Source organism: Chamaea fasciata, unplaced genomic scaffold (assembly GCF_029207755.1).
Source record: "Chamaea fasciata isolate MVZ Bird 193981 ecotype frontalis unplaced genomic scaffold, bChaFas1.0.hap1 SCAF_8, whole genome shotgun sequence".
Taxonomy (NCBI): domain Eukaryota; kingdom Metazoa; phylum Chordata; class Aves; order Passeriformes; family Sylviidae; genus Chamaea; species Chamaea fasciata.
In genome coordinates this window covers 37,756,645-37,776,977 of record NW_027094093.1, presented here as the reverse complement: position 1 = coordinate 37,776,977, position 20,333 = coordinate 37,756,645, and the positions used below count along the sequence as shown (strand labels likewise).

Genomic DNA, 20,333 nt, shown 5'->3' with positions numbered 1-20,333 from the left:
GGCTCCGGGGAAACCATCTTCCAGCGCCCGAAGGGGCTCCAGGAGAGCTGGAGAGGGACTGGGGACAAGGGCTGCAGGGACAGGACATGGAGGACCGGTTTAAACCTGAGGGGGCGAGGTGATTTCGATGCCGTACTGGGGAGAAATCCCTCGCTGGGAGGGCGGCGAGGCCCCGGCTCGGTTGGCAGGAGCAGCTGCGAAGGGAGAGGTGCCCGGGGCAGCGGGGTGGGCCAGGATGGGCTCCGGGCTCCCCCATGCCCGCAGCCCCCGGTGTCTCCGGGCTCCCCCATGCCCAAACCCTCGGTGTCTCCGGGATGGGCTCCCCCATGCCCGCAGCCCTCGGTGTCTCGGGGCTCCCCCATGCCCAAACCCTCGGTGTCTCCGGGATGGGCTCCCTCATGCCCAAAGCCCTCAGTGTCTCGGGGTTCCCCCACGCCCGCAGCCCCCGGTGTCTCCCGGCTCCCCCATGCCCGGAGCCCCGGGTGTCCCGGTGTCCCGGGGCAGGCAGCCCGCGGTGTCCCGGTGTCCCGGGGCAGGCAGCCCGCGGTGTCCCGGTGTCCCGGGGCAGGCAGCCCGCGGTGTCCCGGTGTCCCGGAGCAGGCAGCCCCGGGTGTCTCGGTGTCCCGGGGCAGGCAGCCCGCGCGGCCGGGCCCGCTGAGGCGGCGCCGTGTAATGGCGGCCGCGGTGCCGCCCCCGCGCGTCAGCGCAGCGCGCCCGGCCCGGCCCGGCCCGTCCGTGAGGCGGCCGCGGGCGCTGCTCCGCTCCCGCCGCCGCCGCCGCCGCCTCCCCGGCACCGCCGCCCAGCCCCGTGCCCATCCCCGGCCCCGTCCCGACCCCGCGGCGATGTCCGAGCGGCAGCGGCCCCGGCGCGGCCCCAGCCGGCTCTCGGGGCGCTGCGCCGGGCCCTGAGCGGCCCCGGCCCCGCAGAGCAGCGGCCGGCGAGGCCCGGAGCGCCCGGCCGAGGATGGGGATCCTCTTCACCAGGATATGGAGGCTCTTCAACCACCAGGGTGAGGCCCGGGGGCGAGCCGGGAGGGACCCACACCCGCTCCGGGGCGGCCGCGCGGGCTCCTGGAATCTTTCTTTTTTTCTCCCCCCCCCTCCCCTTCTTTCAATTACTGGAATGCTCGTTTCCTGACACGTTGAATTATTAACGTGTGCCGGAGGAACGCGGCCGTGGCGCGGCGTGGCGGGTGGGTTCGTCTTGCTGCCGGCAGAGAGTGGGTTTGAGTGGCGAACCTGGACATCTGGCTCGTCCATGGAGTAAATGTTATTTTTCGCTTCGGTTGTGGCTGCCCCTGGATCCCTGGAAGTGTCCCAGGCCAGGTTGGACACTGGGGCTTGCAGCGCCCTGGGACAGTGGAAGGTGTCCCTGCCCATGGCAGGGGGGTGGCGCTGGATGATCCTTAATTTCTTAATTTCTGGGATTTTTAACACCTGTCTCCTTACAGCGAGGTGTTCATGAGAGTTGTAACTTTACCTGCAAAACACCTGCCGATGCTCTTTCCACGTTTCTAAAGTCCGTGGAATTCGATTCTTGAGTGGACCTCAGTGCTCTCACACCTGCTCGTTGAATGTCCCAGTTGTGTCCCCGTTAATGCGTGGTGCAAATACAACAAAATATTTTTGTCTTGTGGCATCCAGCCCCACCTCAGACCTTCTGTTCCAACTGATTTCCCAACATCCACTATGCTGGCAGCATCCCACCTGAAACAAAAGTTCCTAGTTGTGTGGGGTCAGGTAAGCAGACACTTCTGCAATATTGTGCGGTTATGCAAAGTTTCTAAAGCTGGAGTTTGTATTGGATGGCATAAAAGACAACTCTGCAAAACCACACAATATTGATAAAGTCAGAGCCAGGAAAACCCCCGCTTACCTGACCCCTGTCCCCTCCCTCTCCTCTGGGATAAATCAGTGTGAGTGTAGTTTGCTGGCAGGGCTTGATTTCAGCGTCTGAGGCTTGGGCATGTTTTTAATGGCTTTTTGTTGCCCTTGAGGAAGACGAGGGAGGAGGGGGAAACTCTCTTCTCGCCAAGCTTTTACTTGACTGGTCCTGCTTGGTTGTGCAACTGCAAGTTGAGTAACAGAGCTGAGAGCTGGCCGTGCTCACCCAAACTGGAGATCAGAAATTTGGGTGCGCTTGACACCAGCAGTTGTAGAGTTCCCAGTGATGCACAGGAGAGGAGGAGGAGGAGGAGGTGCTGAAGGGAAGCGAGGATTGATTGGGGCGTGGAGCCCCAAAATGTCAGAGGTGGCTTGTGCAGCACCTGGTGACTGGTCCAGGACCAAACTGAGGGAATGTGTCCTGTGAAATGTTCGAGGGCACCTCTGTCCCCAGGAGGGAAGGAGGGCACTGCACACCAGCCTGGTTGGGGTTTTACCCCTTCTTTGCAAAGACATCAAGGTGCTGCCTGGATGAAGGGGAAGTGGAGCTGAGAGCTGTCGTGGCTGGGGGATGGAGTTTGGTACAGGCTGCAACACCCTGCAGGAGCTTGGGAGAGGATCCCAGCGTGACACTGGCAGTCAGAGATGGAAAACTCCCTTCTGCAGTCTCTCAGGAATGGGGAGAAATTGCCGGTGCCTTCCCGGCCCACACAAACATTCTGGGCTGGCCCAGCAGCACACCTGGCCATGGCACCTGGAGCTGGGCACTGCTGGCTCAGGAGGGCAAAGGTGGCGCTGAGCTTGATGCAGACCCAGCAGCTGACGCTGACCAGTGCTGTTTCCATTGCAGAGCACAAAGTGATCATTGTGGGCCTGGACAATGCAGGGAAGACGACCATTCTGTACCAATTGTAAGTAGGACCTGCAGGGGACGCTGGGGGCGTTTCCAGGTGTGTCCCGTGGCCCTGGGTGGTTTTACTCGGGGCTCTCCAGGTGGCGATGGGTGGCTGCAGTTTGGAAAGGGCTCTGCTGCGCCTGCTGGACGAGTGAGGTTTTGTTCAGGGGGTTTGGGATCACATCACCTGCTGTCCCAGCCGCCCTCGGTGTCACAGCACCTCTGCCTGCCGTGCCTCGTGCCCCCGGTGCTGAGATGAACTTGGCGTGGTTTGTGGGATGGGGCGAAGGAGGAAGGCCGACACCGGCACAAACATCTCCGTGCTGTCCTGCACCTCCTGCCTTCACCAGCAGCATTGATTTGTGTTTGCCTTGCATTAACCTTGCTCCTGGTTTGCATGGAGCTTGAATGAGCTCCATATCTCAGTTCCTCAGCTGCAGTTTGATAAGAGGACACCGATCTGTCCCCGGGCTTGGAAGCTGCTGGGTGGCACAGGCGGCTCAAGGTCTGTTTGTGCTGGGGCCACATTGGCCCTTTCCCACGTGCAGTGCTGTGGCACTGAGGAGTGTTCCCGAGGCAGGAATAATTCCTGTTAAGCCATGTGGCCACGCTGCTCCAATCCCACATGTGAAATTGCCTTTCTGGGGTTTGTCACATTCCGACCTGCTTTGCCTTTCCTGAAACATTTCTGGCTGCTCGTGGCCTGCCACGCCGCAGGGAGAGTGGAAGGATGCGGGTGATGGTGATTTATGGAGGGAGTGAGAGGTGTTAAAAGGCACAAACAGAGTGAAGGGTGTTTCTTAAGACTGGGAGCTGCTGCAGCCCAGGGCCACCCCTGGTGCTTTGTAATCCACTTCCTCCACAAATGTCTGGTTCTTCCCCTTATTTCTGCAGTTTCAGTGTTTTCTTTTCCCTCTCATACAGATCTGTGTGTGTCTCCTTTTTCTTTGTACCCACTTGAACTCCCCAGGCCTTTCCCAGCTCTCTTCCCCTCCTGCCTTACTTCTCCTTAACCCTACCCCATCTTTGCAGATCCCACTTTCCCTCTTCCAGACACTTCCTTTTCTCCCATTCTCATGCTCAGCTCTCCTTGCACTGGCCCAGGGTAACTGGGATTGCTTTTCAGAGCACTGCACCATCCCTTTATCTCCTTGGCTCTCTGTATCCTCTCCAGGAAATATTCCAGCACCATTACAAGTCTCAAATTGCTGTCACTGTAACTAAAAGCTCCTGCTGGAACTTCAAAAAGGTTCATACAAAATGAAAAGCTCTATCAAGACGATCAGAAGAAAAAATAATTAAGTTCTTTTGAACACAGATGGTTTGCCTTGGAGCTACTGTTAATTTTTTTTTGCCTGTTACAGTAGAGTTTAACTCGGCTGAACTTAGGAGAATGCAGAGCACACATCTGGTTGTTTGATGTGAAAGTGGTGTTCTCAGTGACAAAGTCACACTCAGTTATCTCTCACCAATATAGTTGAAATATTTAACGGCTGCGTTTGTCTCCAAAAAGTTGTTCATTGGGCTGTGCCGAGGGGAGAGGAGGAGGAAGTTAGGACATAAAGCATTGTGAAGAAAAATCTGGTTTTAGTGGCCTGCCCTGGCATGGACTGGGCGAAGTGTTTCTGCTGGAGCTGGAAGATGAGCCGTTGTTTTTCTGAAACCTTGCAAATCTTGTGGCTTAACCACATTCTTGAAGCAAAACAACTGCTCTGTCCCATGTGAGCCAAAATGGGCCTGGAGAAAGAAGAGCTGAGCGCTCCCAAAAGCCTCTGAAGCAAAAATTCTCTCAGCTCCGTGATTTAATTAATTATAACACATCTTGTTCACGGGTGCTCTCTCAGGTCTGTAATTTGATGATTATAGAGTTCACCGAGTCCTTTTGGTTGCTGTTTTTATTGACGTTTCTGCACCTCCCACCATCAAACCTTGTCTCGGCTGCCCGGGGGAGGTTCTGTCCCTGGGAGTCCCCGTGCGGTGCGGTTCCATGGCTCCCTCAGTGACTGCCCTGTCCCTGCGCCTGTTCCCTGTGCAGCTCCATGAACGAGGTGGTTCACACCTCTCCCACCATCGGCAGCAACGTGGAGGAGATCGTGGTGAACAACACGCGCTTCCTGATGTGGGACATCGGGGGCCAGGAGTCCCTGCGCTCCTCCTGGAACACCTACTACACCAACACCGAGGTCAGAGGGCCTGCCACGCCCGTGGGGCGCTCTGCTCCTGCTTTGGGGCTGGCCTGGGGGACTCTCGCCCATCTTTGCGGGGAATTGCAGGTCCCCCCTTGCTGTCTCCGTGGTCGCCCTCTCTGCTGTGGCTCCTCCAGAACCTGCCTGGCAGCTTGAAAGTTTCCCTCCAAAACATTGGCAGCTCTGCCTCACAAGCTCCTGTCATCACCAGCTTAAACACCCCCAGGAGTTTTCAGAACTCCTCAGAGGTGCAGTTGAAGTACACACACACATATGTATATATATATAAATTTTACCAAGCATACGACTTCATAAAAAGAATGCTTTAAACCTTAAAAAGGTTCCTGTGTGTTACCAAATACAGCTTAAATCCAGTCATTTATATTATATAAATAGCGGTTTGCATGGTCAAATACAATTGTCACAATAATTACCTTTGTTCTCCAGTTCATCCCGATGAGGTGCTGTGATTCCTTAAAGTTCTGTTCCAGCCTAAATGAAGCTGGGAGTGTGTTCTTGGAGCTTGGAGCTTCAGGACCTTTTTAATCCCATGCAAATATCTGTTTGCATCTTAGTTCTTGATCTAAACAAAGAAAACTGATAAAACTTTGGTTTAAAGGCTGCAACAAATGGTTTGAGGGATCTCTGTGGTGCCTCAGTTACACCAAGCAAAGCCCCAAAACCAGACCTGGGATTACAGAGAAATTTCTTGCTTTCAATATGAATTTTTTTTCACTGAAAAATGGAGAACAGAAAGTGGAAAGTTGTGTCAGAGCTGCCTTTGTACCCAAAGCACAGCAGAGGCTGGGAATAACCCAGGCCTGTGGGATTACTGGGGCTGGAGGGAGGGTTTGGGAACAGGGATGGTGTCGGATAATGGGGTGGGAGTGGGAACAGCAAGTTTCTCTGCCTAATAACTCTCCCTTTTTGCAGTTTGTGATAGTTGTGGTGGACAGCACAGACAGAGAGAGAATTTCTGTGACTAAAGAAGAGCTGTATAAAATGCTAGCACACGAGGTGAGCGCGCCCTGTGTCTTTAATATTTATTTTACCCTTTATTTGAATCTTTCTTTTAATTATCTGGCTGATACACGCCAAGGGAAGCAGCTTTACACCCTGAACTGTCTTCTGTGAAACTCCCAGTAAAGCTGTTAATTAATACTAAATTCCAGAAGTAGCCTGTCAGGGTGCTCCAGTGGAAGAGCAGTTGGGGCCTGTCAGACATCTGTGGGGTTTACACTTCAATCCATTTTAATATCTGAGTTAGAGCCTTTAAAACCCCGTGGTTTCCTGCGATAATTTAATCATTATTTTTGATTTCTTCATGGTTACCTGAGGTTTTACAACCTTCACAATGCGTGTTAGAGCACCCAGCTCTAAAACTGAAGGAGCTTCAGCCCGTGGATGCAGCAGCCAGTGCTCTGGGGGTGTTTGGAATTCCAGAGTGGAAATTGCCGAATTGTCAGGACCCTCCTTAAACCTGAGCCCTGGCTCTGGTCTAAACCCGAGCTGGGCTGATGGAAAAGCCAGGCGGCACCTGTGGCATGACCTGAATGCAAACTGGATCAGGGTGTGGGAGCTGACACCCAGCTTCCAAATTTAAGTGTCACAACGAAAAAAAACGTGCATAAAAATGATGCCGTGATAGCCTAAAATATTCCATCTATATTTAACCTATAGCCACAGTTTGGGAGCCTGCAGGAAGGGCACAGCCTGCCTCTGGATTTCCCTGGAGGAAAAACAAGGGCTTTGCATAGGATCTTTGGAGTTCTAATTTTTTTTTTTTTTTTTGGTTGGTTTGTTTTTTGTTGTTTTTTTTTTTAAACTTTTGATGTTTAATTTAAATTATATTTAATAAAGTAAATTCTAATAGAGCAGGTCAAGCTGTGGAGTGTTAAAGGGGCTCGGTGCTGCTGCCCAGGATGAGGATTTCAGAGCTGGGCTCTTCAGGCTGTTGCAAAAACCTGCATCTTCCGTTTCCCAATCCCTAAAGGAAGGTGAAGCTGTTAGGGAGCTGATTTAGCCGCGGGGAAGGCCTGGGATTCCAGGCAGAATGGAGGCGATTTGGGAGGCACCTCGCAGTGAATGTGCCCTTTGTTGCCGGCAGGATGTTCCCAGGCTCCCTCCTCAGACGTGGCTCTGACGTTGGGAGAGAGCAGCGATGAAAGTCAAATATTGATTTAAAATCGCTTTTCTTTGCTCCTTGAAAATCTTTCCCTTCTCCTAACCGGTTCCGTGGAGTCGCTGTCTAAGGCACAATTGAGTTGTGCAGCTCAGTTCCAGCTATTTTCTGGAGCAGTTGATTATTTGGGAATTAATTTTGCTGCCTGTAAACAGGAGTGGGCCTGGTGGGCAGCTCAGTGCCTGAGCTGGCCTGGCTTCCTGGGAACACCTTTTTGCTTTGCAAGGGAAAGATTTTCAATAACACACCCCTGCCCTGATGTAATTCCAAGCAATTTGAGGTAAAATAAGCTTATCCCTGGAGTCACTGTCCCCAAATTGTCACTGCTACTCAGGTACAGAGGTACACCAGGCTCTGATCCTCATGGAGCACAGCAAAACCTTGTCCTGAGTGTTTGACTCCTCATCCATGGCAGGAATTGGCAGTTTGGTGTGCAGGATCAGAGGATTTCCTGCAGATCTGTCACCAGAACCTTGTCCTGAGTGTTTGACTCCTCATCCATGGCAGGAATTGGCAGTTTGGTGTGCAGGATCAGAGGATTTCCTGCAGATCTGTCACCAGAACCTTGTCCCGAGTGTTTCCCTCCTCATCCATGGCAGGAATTGGCAGTTTGGTGTGCAGGATCAGAGGATTTCCTGCAGATCTGTCACCAGAACCTTGTCCTGAGTGTTTCCCTCCTCATCCATGGCAGGAATTGGCAGTTTGGTGTGCAGGATCAGAGGATTTCCTGCAGATCTGTCACCAGAACCTTGTCCTGAGTGTTTCCCTCCTCATCCATGGCAGGAATTGGCAGTTTGGTGTGCAGGATCAGAGGATTTCCTGCAGATCTGTCAACCTGCAGCACTTTGTTCTGGAGGATTGTTGCCTGGGGCTCTGGCTTCCCTGCTTTGGTGTCCCTCCTTTGCCCCCCAGGGCTGCTCTGTCCTTACCTCCTCTCCTTTCTCCCCAGGACTTGAAGAAAGCCGGATTGCTGATCTTTGCTAACAAGCAGGATGTGAAGGAGTGCATGACAGTAGCTGAGATCTCCCAGTTCCTGAAGCTGACTTCAATTAAGGATCACCAGTGGCACATTCAGGCCTGCTGTGCTCTCACTGGAGAGGGGTAAGAAGGATTTGTGTCCACAGGAGGGGAATCTGGAATTACTCTGGGATTTTATTGGATTTAACATACATTCTCCTCCCCTGTCTGTAAGAGTGACAGAATCCCAGAATGGTTTGGGTTGGAAAGGACCTTAAATCATCCCATCCCACCCCTGCCATGGGCAGGGACACCTTCTACTGTCCCAGGGTGCTCCAAGCCCTGTCCAGACCTGGCCTTGGGACACTTCAGGGACACTTCAGGGATGCAGGGGCAGCCACAGCTTCTCTGGGCACCCTGTGCCAGGGCCTCGCCACTTCATAATCTTGGTACTTCCAAGATTTTTGGGCTCAGAACACCAACTTCACATCAAACCCGTGGTGTCGCCTCAGAGCTAAGACTTGATACCATTTGGGCTTGATGAGGGTGGGGTGAGATGGGGGCAAACTGAAACCTGGTTTATTAAAAATCATCCTGATTAGGGAGAACTTCATGTCTTGAAGAGCTGGGATCTGCATTCTCTCACCATAGATGATGACATAAGATCTAGGAAGAGCCGTGCAGGGGGTGAAGAGTTTCCAGAAATGATTTAGAGTTCTTGGGAACAATTTCAGTTGACGCTGTGGAGTTTCCTTTGGAGTTTTCCCCAGAAGTGCCTGCATCCCCTAAATGTTCTCTCTTGTGTTTCCCAGACTGTGCCAAGGACTGGAGTGGATGATGTCCCGCCTGAAGATCAGATGATTTTTAATGACCTCTTTGCACAGACATTGCTGCAGCAGAGCTGTTCCAGTGGCAGATTGGTGGGGTGGATGTATTTATACTGAACTGATGGCAACTGTGTTTTCTACATAGCTGCACACACACACACACACACACACACACGGACAGGAATTGGGAGCAGGCACAAGAGCAGAGGAGCACTTTGAGCTCCCGTTTGGTTCGGGTTCCTCGGAGGACGCCTTCAGAGCTGTGACCAACCTTCTTTTCAAGCTGCCCCTGGGAACAGTCCGGCCTTGGGCGTGGGGAGGATGAAACGAGAGGAAGGAGCTTTTAATTTAGAGTTTGATGATCCCATTGTAGCCCTCTCTAGTGGAAGTTGTTGGCTTCGTTATTCCAGTAACTCCGCGAGCGAATCACCGGCGTACGTACCGACCCTCCAGTATTTCTAAGGTTGCCGATGTTACAAACGCAGAACTCTTCTCCTGTATGTGTACTGTACATATTTGTGTATATTTATACCTCAGTCCTAGGTTCATTGCAATCTGCTCAGACCAGTGTAAAGCTGGCTCAGTATGGTGGCAGTAGTACTAACCTGTGCCGCGGCCACGTGCCCGTGTCACCGGTCCCGTCCCTCTGTGTCCGTGCGGCTGTAACGTCAATCACACCTCGCCTCTCCACAGCCTGATAAACAAACTCTCTCTTCAGCCCATTGCTTGTTTTTTTTCCACGTGATTTTTTTTTTTTTTTTTTTTTTTTTTTGATTAGGGAGGAGGCTGGAATAGATTGAGGCACACGGATTGAGCTTCCGATTGATTCCAGGGTTGGCAAACGGAACAAATTTGCCAAAGTGTTTCGAATGAAACGGATTTTTCCTCTTTTATTGTGGTCATCACTGCATTGGGTGATGCTGCAGGTCCTGCCCACTGCTCTCCTTCTCTGCTCTGCTGGTTGATTCAGGTCTGGCCGAAGTACCTTCAGCTGTCAAAAAGGGAAAAGTATCTTTTTTTTCTTAACCAAAGAAGAGGCACAGAAGTATGTTTGAAAGTGTCACTGGAATCGTACGAGTCAGACTCTAAATGAAGCGTTTTTCAGAGGAAAAACTCTCTGTGCTGCATAAAATGTGCAGATGTTAAAATGTGCAGTGGAGGGGACTGGATGGGGACAAAGCAGATGACACTACTTGAAAAGCTCCAGGTGACCCACACGAGTTCCAGGGCAGAACTCCCCTGCACGGTCCCCAAGCAGTGGGAGAACACTAGGATCACCTTTCCCTGCTGTAGCACCTGCTGGGATGGCTGAAGGGGGTCAGAATTGCCACTTGAGAGGATCCAGGCAGTTGGGAAGGCAGTGGGGATGGTTGGAAATGTCAGGCTCTTCTCCGGGAGATGCGCTGGGAGTTCAGCGAAATGAAACAGAATTGTTTAAAATGTTCTTCCCTTTCTCAGCCCCTCTGTCTGGTAAGGATGGAAAAGGCGTTTTAAAGACATTTTAAAGCTTAGTTTGAACTTTCTAAGGTGCTTCTCTTTGGTTCTGGGATAATCTGGTCAGCTCCTGCCTTCCTGCCCACCTGCCTCCCTGGGAGCACGGGAATCCTGGGGGAAAGGAGGGGAGGCAATCTCAAAGTCTGTATTTAACAAAGGCAGGTAAAAGAATTTAACTTTTTAATCTATTTTTGGTATCTCCAACGCTCCCTGGCCGGGGGATCTGCTGTCTTTGTTAAACCATTAAGGTGTACATGCATATACCTCTAGTGCATGCACATAGATCTTGGTATTTAACTGGTGTATTGCAAAATGTATCAATGTTTGAAGAATTAACAATTTAATGCAAAGACTCTCTCAGTTTCTCTGACAGTATCTACAAGCAACGAGCTCTGTGCACACTTGCATATGAAATGGAATTGTACATTTTCTAGTCTACAAAAAAAAAAAAACGAAAAAAAAAAAAAAAAAAAAAAGCAGACTTGCTTCTAAACCCAAGTGTTTGGTTTTTGAGTCTTACGTCTTCCCTGGGCTGAATCCACACAGGTTGGGCGAGCTGGGGCCTGGTTGGTCAGAGAAGGGAGCTGTTGCTGTTGGTGGTGGAGCAGCGTTGGGATTTCTGCTGCTTGGTTGTGCTTTTGTCGGAACTCTGTCAGATGGTGCAGGTGTGGGTCGTGTTGCCAGCAGATACTCTGTGTTTACACGTCACTTCAGTTGCTTTTACTCTTTCCTCCCCGCGCCACTTGCCCTTGCTGTCGCCTCTGAGGTTCACCTTGTCTTGGTTTCCCCAGTGACCACAGAGCCCAGCAGGGCTGGGAGTGAGTGCACACCTCAGGACAGGCTGTCAGACAGGATTTTCTGTGCCCTGAGGGGTTTGTAATGCAACACTCGATTGTTTTCTGTGTCTTGGTCAGCGAACAACCCAGTGTCAACCTGACTGCAAACGTGTCGTGGGTCACTGGGAGCTTTCTGTGTATTTTGTAGTTTTGAGGGCAAATGTCGCCAGAATTCAGTGGTGGCTGATGTTTTCCTGACACGTCGTGCTGTTGTCCAAGGCTTTGGGGGTTTAAGTGCTGATTTTCAGTCTGTGGGGATGGTGGGGTTTGTCAGCAGAGGTGACAATTCCAGACTCTCACCTGGAATGGTTGCTGTGATCAATTCCAGACTTCTGTGATCAATTCCAGACTTCTGTGATCATTTCCAGACTCTCACCTGGAATATTTGCTGTGGTGGTGCTTTGAAGTGCACGTGTGTGAACTTAGAGATGTTTTAAATTGAGTCAGTGAGCAGAGCAGCCAGACTTTTGATCTCTAGACCCTTTTGTGGTTTTGTGTAAGTGTTCCTTGTTGACAGCTTTTTTTTCTTTTCCCTGAAGGGGAATTCCCATTTTTCTCTCAGCTCTGTCCGTAGAAAAGCCAGGGAATTTTGCATCAGTGCTGCTTGTCTTACTCTGAGCCACGACCTCGGGCTGTGATGCTGTTGGTTCACCCTCGGGGTTCTGCTGCCTTGGCTTCCAGCTGAAGCTCAAGCTTTGCCTTTGTTCTCCATGAAATTCATTCTTAGGAAAAGGGAGGGGCCTTCAAAACGGTGTTTGAAGCGATGCTGCAAAATGGCATTTTAGTAGCAAAAAAGAAAAAAGGTCACATTTCAGTCATCTGATACTTCAAATGTTTCTGTTTAGAAGATCCTCGGTTTGGTAAATCATCTCTGGGATATGCTGCTGCTGGCATCTGGGAATTATGCAGGTCTTTAATTGTGAGGAGGGGTGGAAAACAAACCCGGGGAGTGTGAGCAGCTTCACTTTTTTGATTTTTTTTCTTTTTGGGAGGCTGAGCAGCTGCTCTGCTGAGCATTGTGTAGGTGTGTGAATGGTAAATGCACCTGACGAGCACCTTCCACATCTCAAGTGCCTAAAACTAATTCCATAATCAGCTTTATTTCCTATGCTACGATTCCCACTCCCTTAAAATAGAGAGATGTATCTATAAAAGCCTCCCAGTGTGTGGAAATGAGTGGGTTTTCCCCTCCCTACACCCGAGATTTAACAGGATTTGTGATAAATTTGTTACAGTTCTCCTATCCCTGCCATTCCAGGCACTTTTCTATTAATCAGGCATCACCGAGTTTGCTTTTGGGACAGGAAATACTGGATTTGTCCTTGTGTCAGGGTGGTTGGCTGGAATTCCTGTCAAGGGACTGTTTAAATAACTCCATCCAGGAATCCTTGGCCTTGGAAAGCTCCTGGTGGCAGCAGTTCCTTCCTCACTGGCCGGTGCAACACGAAGTTTGTCACTGTCAGATTAATTAGGGCTGAAAAGTCGTTTTCAGCTAATTGAGATGGATGTGCTGAGCACCCCTGGGCAGGGCTGGGCCGATCCCGTGAGTGGCACTGAGGAAGGAAAACGTCTTTGCACTCGTGTGATGATCCAGATGTGGCCTGGTTATAAATCCAGACGTGACTTGAATATATATTGTCGTCGTGAATACATTAAACGGCCAAAAATGATGAGTTATAAGGGGCTGCCACTGTATCTTTTCATTTCGTGTGTGAGAATCACGAGCAGGAACTCTCTCCTTGCCTTAAGAGGGCCTTACCGGTGAATTTTTCTATTGTAGCTTTATCCACAGTGGAGTCACTTTACCACCCCGAGCCTTTTAAGTCAGATTTTGGGTAAGGACAGAGCTGGGTGGGGTTTTTAAGCTTTTTCCTATTTGTAAACGTACAAAACTTGGCTGAGACTGGATTTTCTGACTGGAAGGCAGAAAACGCTGCTTTACCTGGAAGGCTGGGAATCCTTCCTCGGAGACACCTTCAGCTCAACGTTCTCCTTGTCCAACCTGGGATGGAGCCAAGAAAAGCCGGATTCTTTGGGGAGGTCCAAAAATAAAATCAGCTCTGGGTAACGAGGTGTGTGACTGGGGCGTGTGACCCAGAGATGGGGACAGTGTCGCTGTGCCCATGTGGAGCGTCCGGGGATGTTTGGGCATCCCCGGGCGGGGCTGGGCGGGAGGAGCTCCCCGGAGCTGCCGATGCTCCCGAGGCTGTGCTGCCATCCCAGGACTCCCCTGCCATCCTTGGCCATGAAACTGGCTCTGCCCAGGTGCTGCTCCGTGTCCCGGCTGGTGTTTACGGAGGAACATCCGCGCGTGTGCGCAGCGATCCCCGCAGCGGGGTCACGTTGCCTTCGCTCGCTTGTACTTTGTCCTTTTCTCTCTCTCCAGACTTTGTCATCTTCCTGAAAGAAACGCAGCCAGGACGTGCGAGGAAATTGCGTTTTCAGAATGTAGAAAATGATGGCTTCACATTAATCCCGAGCCTTTGGGAGGGCTGGCAGCTCCCAGCCGGAGCCCTCCCGTGTCTGCACTCACGCGTGGGTATTAAAGTCATTTAGCCAAAATGTTTTATAGAGCTGTTTATTGTAGTAAAGGAAAACCAGGATTCTATTGAGCAACTTCTTTTTTTTTTTTTTCCCTCTGAAATTTGATCAGAGCATTCCTTGAATTGTTTCCCCTTTGCCTCTTTCTGTCTTTCAAACTCTGGTTTTCGTGCAGCTGAAGGGAACTCGTTCTGTTCTCCTAATTCTTGTTGAAGTGGAGCAAATACAAACTTGGGCTGGGGAGCTCTGTACCATCATTTTAATGCATTTATAAATTGATGTCAATTGCTAATTCTTTCAAACCTACCAGTATTCATGATTTTAAGTTGAAAACACTTGTCAAAATGTGCCTGTTTGCATTAAACTTTGTGTGTGGGAGATGCAGTGGAAGTTTTCAAGCAAATATGTGATTTCTGACCTGGTTTTTTGGGGCTGTTTTGGTGTTTTTGGGATGAAATGTGCTGTTCTGCCCAGGCTGTGATGGGGGGTTTGTTTGGGGCGAGTTTGGTGATAAGTCTGTGCCTGGCTGGTGTCAAGAATGGGAATTAAAATGAGTGTGAAATGTTGTCTTCCTGTCTGAAACGCTCAATCCCAGGGATGTGCCGCTTTTCCATACCTACAAATCACACACATCACCTGTGAGTGCTGAGGAGCTACAGGAAACTTCTTAAAGAGCAGGAAGAGATGGAGCCAAAGCCGCCTTTGGAGATGAAATTCCCAGTTTTGTGTTCGTGGGCTGGATGTGGCACTGGGAGCCAAGGGAGGGTCGGGCACAGGTTGGACTCGGTGACCTTGGAGGGCTTTTCCAGCCTCGGTGATCCCAGGGTTGTGCAAAGGGTGTTCCCACCCAGCTCTGCAGCCTCACCAGCCCTGGGTGGGGGTTTGGGGCTCCTTGGGTCCTTTCCACGTGCAGGAGCTGTATCCATGGGTAAATCCCATGGAATAACCTCCTTGGGTTCCTTCCATCCCATGGAATAACCTCCTTGGGTTCCTTCCAGCTGCAGGAGCTGTATCCATAAATAAATCCCATGGAATAACCTCCCTGCAAACAACAGGCAGGCAGAGTTCTCGGAGTTCTGAGGAACAAGGAATTGCAGCAACCCCCTCTGTTAGGATGGTGTAGAAAAGGCAAAACGCCTTCCCACATTCCTTATCCTTCCACCTCCGCTTTTAGCTCTGCTGGCTGGAGCTGCTTCCTTCGGGACACGCTTTTCCCAGCAGGGTGGGCTCTGCCTCCAGTTCCTCCCTGCTGCTGTGGCTGTCCCTGGATCCCTGGGAATGTTCCAGGCCGGACCGGACGAGGTTTGGAGCAGCCTGGGATAGGGGGAGGTGTCCCTGCCCATGGCAAGGAGCTGGAATTAAATGATCTTTAAGGTCCCTTCCAACCCAAACCAGTCTGGGATTCCGTGATTCTCCTGGGACATTTTTGTGGCTGAGCTGCCTTAAAGCCAGGTCCTGTTGCTCTTAACTCTGTAATTCCTTGACTTTGATATAACTTCTGAAAAGTGCTTGTAGTTTTCCTTGGAATCCAGTTAAATATCAGGTGATTAAAAGAGAAGCCACCATTCTCAGACGTCATTTTTGTCTGGCTTAGCCCAGCTGTGCATTCCTTAGGCCTTTGCACCCGCTGTATGGAACTGTGAGTAGGCTTTCTAACAGAAAATGTTACCTTTTTTTTGGCTCTTTTTCTTGAGTGTATAAAATTTAAGACTGCTGAGTTCTCCTTCATTTTTTTTTTAAATAGTACATTTTTAATTAATTTAATAATTAATACTTCCTTGATGCCATTGCCACTTTTTAAATTGCTGTTGCTGCTCTCTTGTTGCCCAGTCTGTATTGAGTTGCTCTGAATATGTTTTTATTATGACGTGGGGATGAAATACATGTAAAGCTACAGAAGAGTCAACAATATTGACAATAAAGACAGTTAATTCTTCTCATTAATTTTTCAGTTCTGACGGTTTTTACCTTCATTCTTCAGAAGCGGAAGGGAGTTTTTTTCTGTTTCAAATATAAATGTGTGTGTGTGTATGTAGGCAACTCGTGGGGTCATGTAAAGAGGACGTGCAAAAAGGTCATGGAAATTTCCTCGGGAACAACGAAAATTGTCGAAAGCCTTGTACAGAAAAAAAGATTTCGTGTAACTGTTGAAGAGTTCCGAGGGAGGGCCTGGTGCTGTGGGATCCTCACGGATGTTGTTGTGGCATTTCCTGAGTGTTGGGCTTGGAAACCTGAGTTCATGGGTGGAAATCGGAGCTGTGTAAGCAACAAAGAAACCAAACTGTCTGTGTGGAGCTGGCCAGGGAATTTCTTGGAGAGCCACCGTGCCTGGGATGCCAAAGGTGCTGCAGTGAAAAGGTTTAGGTGATGAGTGGAGGAAAGTCCTGAACTTTGCTTGATGTGCAGATCTTCCCGAGAAATCCCAACGTCTGAATTGTCCTACAGGGATGGGCACTCCACCACTGCCCTGGGCAGCCATCAGGGCTGCACAACCCTTTCCAGGGAGAAATTTTCCCTAATATCCGATTTAGCCCTCCCCTGGCACAGCTCGAGGCTGTTCCCTCTCATCCCTTGTTCCCTGGGAGCAGATCCTGAGCCCCGCCTGGCTGCACCCTCCTTCCAGGGAAGCTGTAGATAAAAATAAAGTCTCTCCCGAGCTTCTTTTTCTCCGGGATAAAATCCTGGAGTGCTGACAGAGTCCATCAGTGGGGACTATTCCCTAGGGAGGACAGGGAATTTGCTTTTTTTTTTTTTTTTCCCTTTGCCATCCTGTGGATAAGGGCAGCCTGAATCCAAGCACAATTTTTTCCTGGTGTTGAGACCATTCATTCCTGGTGTTTTTATGAGAATGCTGGGATAATGCAGAAACTGTGCATATTGGTAAGTTAGGTCTCTTTTAACTGAGATCAAGTGGGAAAATCCCATCCTTGCAGGATTTTCCTGCCAGGAGCAGCAGCAACCACTCTTCCATGCTGAGCCCGGGGAAGGAATGACGGGGTGGCTGGAGCAGGGAGAGGGGGAAGGGCTTGGAGATTTAAAATGAAACTTTATTTCTGCTTTTCTCAAAGCAAGAAGCCCCTCAGGATTTTTGACCACGGGGTTTTTTTCCTCCTCCCAGCCCTGGGGAAGAGAGAGCCCAGCTCTGAGGCTGGGTGGTTTTGTCAGAAGGTGTCCCTGCCTGGCAGCGACACGGGATTTGTGCCGTGGCAGGGATTTAGGGAGGCCAAGGGAGTGAAGCCACTGTTGTTGTGTTTCCTGGTGGTGGGCACTCTTTGCTGAGGGCACTGAGCTCCCTCCCCATGCCCTGGCAGGTGGCAGGGCCCGTATTCCCAGGACACAGCACGGTGGGAGCCATCTGCATCCCAAACAAGCAGGTGGCAGGAGTGGGGCTGCTCCAGGGAAGGTTGTGATTATCTCCACTTCCCTGCCACCCAACCTGCATCCAAACCTGGAATTACTGTCTGTTCCTGAGCACAGACAGTGGCTGGGCAGGCAGAGTTCCCATCCTGCCAGCGCTTCCAGAGATGCTGGGAAGGATTCTGTGGCTCTCCTGTGCAGGGCCAGGAGCTGGATTTGATGATCCCTGTGAAAATCCAAAGCAGGATTTGAAGCTCTGTGAATTTGGGATCTCTTGCTCCAGCTCCCCCTCAGGCTGCTCCCTTCCAGGGAGGCCAGATGGGGGCAGGATCCTCCTTTTTGTCAGCAAATCCTTCAAATGAAGAGTTTTATTTTGCTGTATCCGAGGGAATGAAATTCTTCAGGCCAGTGCAGCCACCAAAAGAACTCCCCTGCTTCCCTGTAGTACCACAATCACCTGGGTGGGGCTTGGGGGAAATAATTGTCACAGAAGTGCTGTTAAACAAGACAAACAAGGGAAAACTGTGCATGTGGAGCAAGGAACCACAGAATCACTGGGGTTAGAAAAAGCCTCCAAGATCATGAACTTCCACCATCCCCAGCACTGCCCAGGCCAGCACTGCCCCATGTCCCCAAGTGCCACATCCACAGGGCTTTCAGTCCCTCCAGGGATGGGGACTCCAGCACTGCCTGGGCTGGACAGCCTTGTCCATGAAGGAATTTTCCCCAATATCCAGCCTGACCTTCCCCTGGCACAGCTTGAGGCCGTTTCCTCCTCTGATTTCTCCCCTGCTGTGGGGTTATCCCCGTCCATCTCTCTGTGCTGGGTGTGTTTCTGCAGCCCATCATCCTTCCTCTGCAGCATCAGCTGAATGTGCTGCTAAACCCCAAATAAACGGGATGGAGGAATTGAATGATCTGTTTCACAGACCAGCAAACCCCTAAAGTTAGTTTTTATCTCTTAGGATGAGCTTTTATCACAGTCAGCAATTTCATGCTGTTTCACTGGGCTCCTGCCATGCCTGGGACAGTCTAGCTTTAGTCTTGCCTTAGTCTATCCTGTTTCTGCTTTTTGAAAAAAAAATCCTCCTTCAGTGAATTTGACATTTTTGCGTTTTCTGGTATTTCTCCATGGCAAAGGGATGGGTTGTTTCTACACAGAGCGTTTTGTTGGCTGTCAACAGCAGGAAAACTGTGTCATTGTAGCAACAAGTCCATTCAAACCTGAAAATTATTTACTTGATTTGCAGTGTCACAGCCAAAAAAATTCAGTACACAAAAAATATTTGTTCCACGTTTGTTGCCCAGAGATCTGTGGATTAACAGCAAGAGTTAGGTTGGCTTTTTAACCTTTACTGTGCTTTTCAGCAAAGATATTCTTGCCACGGAATCTCCAGCACTGAAAAGGTTCAACATGGTGTAACCTGCGTTAGATCAGCACTGAATTTTCAGGTTGTGAAGGGAATTATTGCATTAAACCATCCCATCCTTCAGCAGCCCTGATGAGCAGAGAGCGAGGATGTGCTCGAGGTCTGTCACAAGACGTCCCCACGTGCAAGGTGAGTTGTGTCCTTCCCTGGAAACCTGCTTGTCCATGAGCACCTCGCTCCTGGCATCCTTGAGGTGATGGATTTGCTGAAGGCTGCAGCGCTTGGGCCATCTCTGCCCACAGCCAGGGAATTGTGCAGCTGCTTCTGTCCCTCCACCGTCATTATCTCGCTTTATAAAAAGCCCCATGAAGTCATCAGGAGTTCAGCATCCCGTGGAATGGTTTTCAAAGAGCTGAAAGTCTGCCAGACTCTTGGAGATGAAAACTATTTAATGAATAAAGTTTTCCTCCCCCTTGATCCCACATTGCGGAGAAAAAGTGTGTTAAGAAGGCTGGATCATTTTCGACAGCTGGAGGATTCGAAGGTGAAAAGCTCTGTGTGGGGCACTGGGTGAGGCTGTGCGCAGAGGTGTGTGGCACTGGGGAGGGGCTGGGGGCACCTCCAACATTTCTGGGCTGAGGGTGGGGGCAGGACCACAGCTTTCCTTAGCAAAGGTCCAGAGTTAATGACAGAATCACGGGATCACAGGATGGTTTGGGTTCACAGGGACCCAAAGATACCCAGTCTCATCATCCTTTCCAGGGAGAAATTTTCCCTATTTTCTGATTTAACCCTCCCCTGGCACAGGCAGGGACACCTTCCACTATCCCAGCTTGTTCCAACCTGGCCTTGAACACTTCTAGGGACACCCCGGGGCAGCCACAGCTTCTCTGGACAACTTATGCCAGGGCCTCTCCATCCTCCCAGGGAACAATTCCTTCCCAATGTCCCACGCAGCCCTGCCCTGTGGCAGTGGGAAGCCATTCCCTGTGTCCTGTCCCTGCAGCCCTTGTCCCCAGTCCCTCTGCAGCTCTCCTGGAGCCCCTCCAGGCCCTGCCAGGGGCTCGGAGCTCTGCCTGGAGCCTTCCCTTCTCCAGGGGAACATTCCCAGCTCTCCCAGCCCAGCTCCAGCTGTCCCTGCTGTGAGTTATTCAGGTAATGTCACCATTCATGTCACTGGTGGGACGTCAGTGGGGTCAGTTCAGTTTGCAGAAGTTTCTGCTGGCTCAGGAGCTCCTGCAGGTTACCCCACTGAGGAGATGTCCCCTAGGAGAGCATGGCCCAGTGCCGAGTGAGTGAGAGGAGGTAATTGGTGATGTTATCATTCCTTATAGTGATGAAATGTCCCTTTAGTGGTGCAGTAATGAAGTTTTACCTTCTGGGTTTTATTGTCCGGAGGTGTAGCAGAGCAGTGGGAGCCCAGCAGATTCCTTGCGGCTGCTCAGTGCTGTTAATAATAGTGCAGAGAAGAATTACTCCTGGTGGATGTTGTGCTGGTGACCTCAGTGCTGTGTTAGTGACCTTTCACAGAGCATTCTGCCCCTGGGAACTGCTGCTGCAGAGTATTCCTGGCCACGGCCAGCGAGAAGTCTCAATATTTTATGGCCTGCTGCAGGTTGTGTTTCAGGGTATGAGCTACCAACCCCAGCAATGCCAGTCAGGAATGTGAAGCACGTTGCCTTTTCCCCCCTCGTTTTACAGTCAGAGGTGTTTGAACCTTTCACATCAATATGTTCCTTTTAAATGAGCAGAGTGAGAGAGAATGGTTTAAAAATAAGTCTCGGGCACAGGTGGCAGTTTGCTA

At 50.6% G+C, this 20,333-nt stretch overlaps 1 protein-coding gene across 1 annotated transcript; it reads left to right on the top strand.

The window, feature by feature from the left end:
• Positions 1 to 743: 743 nt before the first annotated feature.
• Positions 744 to 14,375, top strand: ARL5A (ADP ribosylation factor like GTPase 5A). Its single transcript, XM_066190466.1, has 6 exons — positions 744 to 1,010; positions 2,735 to 2,795; positions 4,815 to 4,962; positions 5,899 to 5,982; positions 8,097 to 8,248; positions 8,917 to 14,375. Exons 1-6 carry the CDS (start codon positions 965 to 967, stop codon positions 8,963 to 8,965), a joined length of 540 nt encoding a protein of 179 aa, XP_066046563.1. The 5' UTR covers positions 744 to 964; the 3' UTR covers positions 8,966 to 14,375.
• Positions 14,376 to 20,333: the final 5,958 nt, after the last annotated feature.

What these genes read in the sequence shown, in the direction of transcription:
- ARL5A (XM_066190466.1), top strand. Translation starts at nt 965, where the DNA reads ATGGGGATCCTCTTCACCAGGATATGGAGGCTCTTCAACCACCAGG. An exon ending in CCTACTACACCAACACCGAG is followed by an intron (nt 4,963 to 5,898) that starts GTCAGAGGGCCT and finishes CCCTTTTTGCAG; the next exon opens with TTTGTGATAGTTGTGGTGGA. An exon ending in TGTGCTCTCACTGGAGAGGG is followed by an intron (nt 8,249 to 8,916) that starts GTAAGAAGGATT and finishes TGTGTTTCCCAG; the next exon opens with ACTGTGCCAAGGACTGGAGT.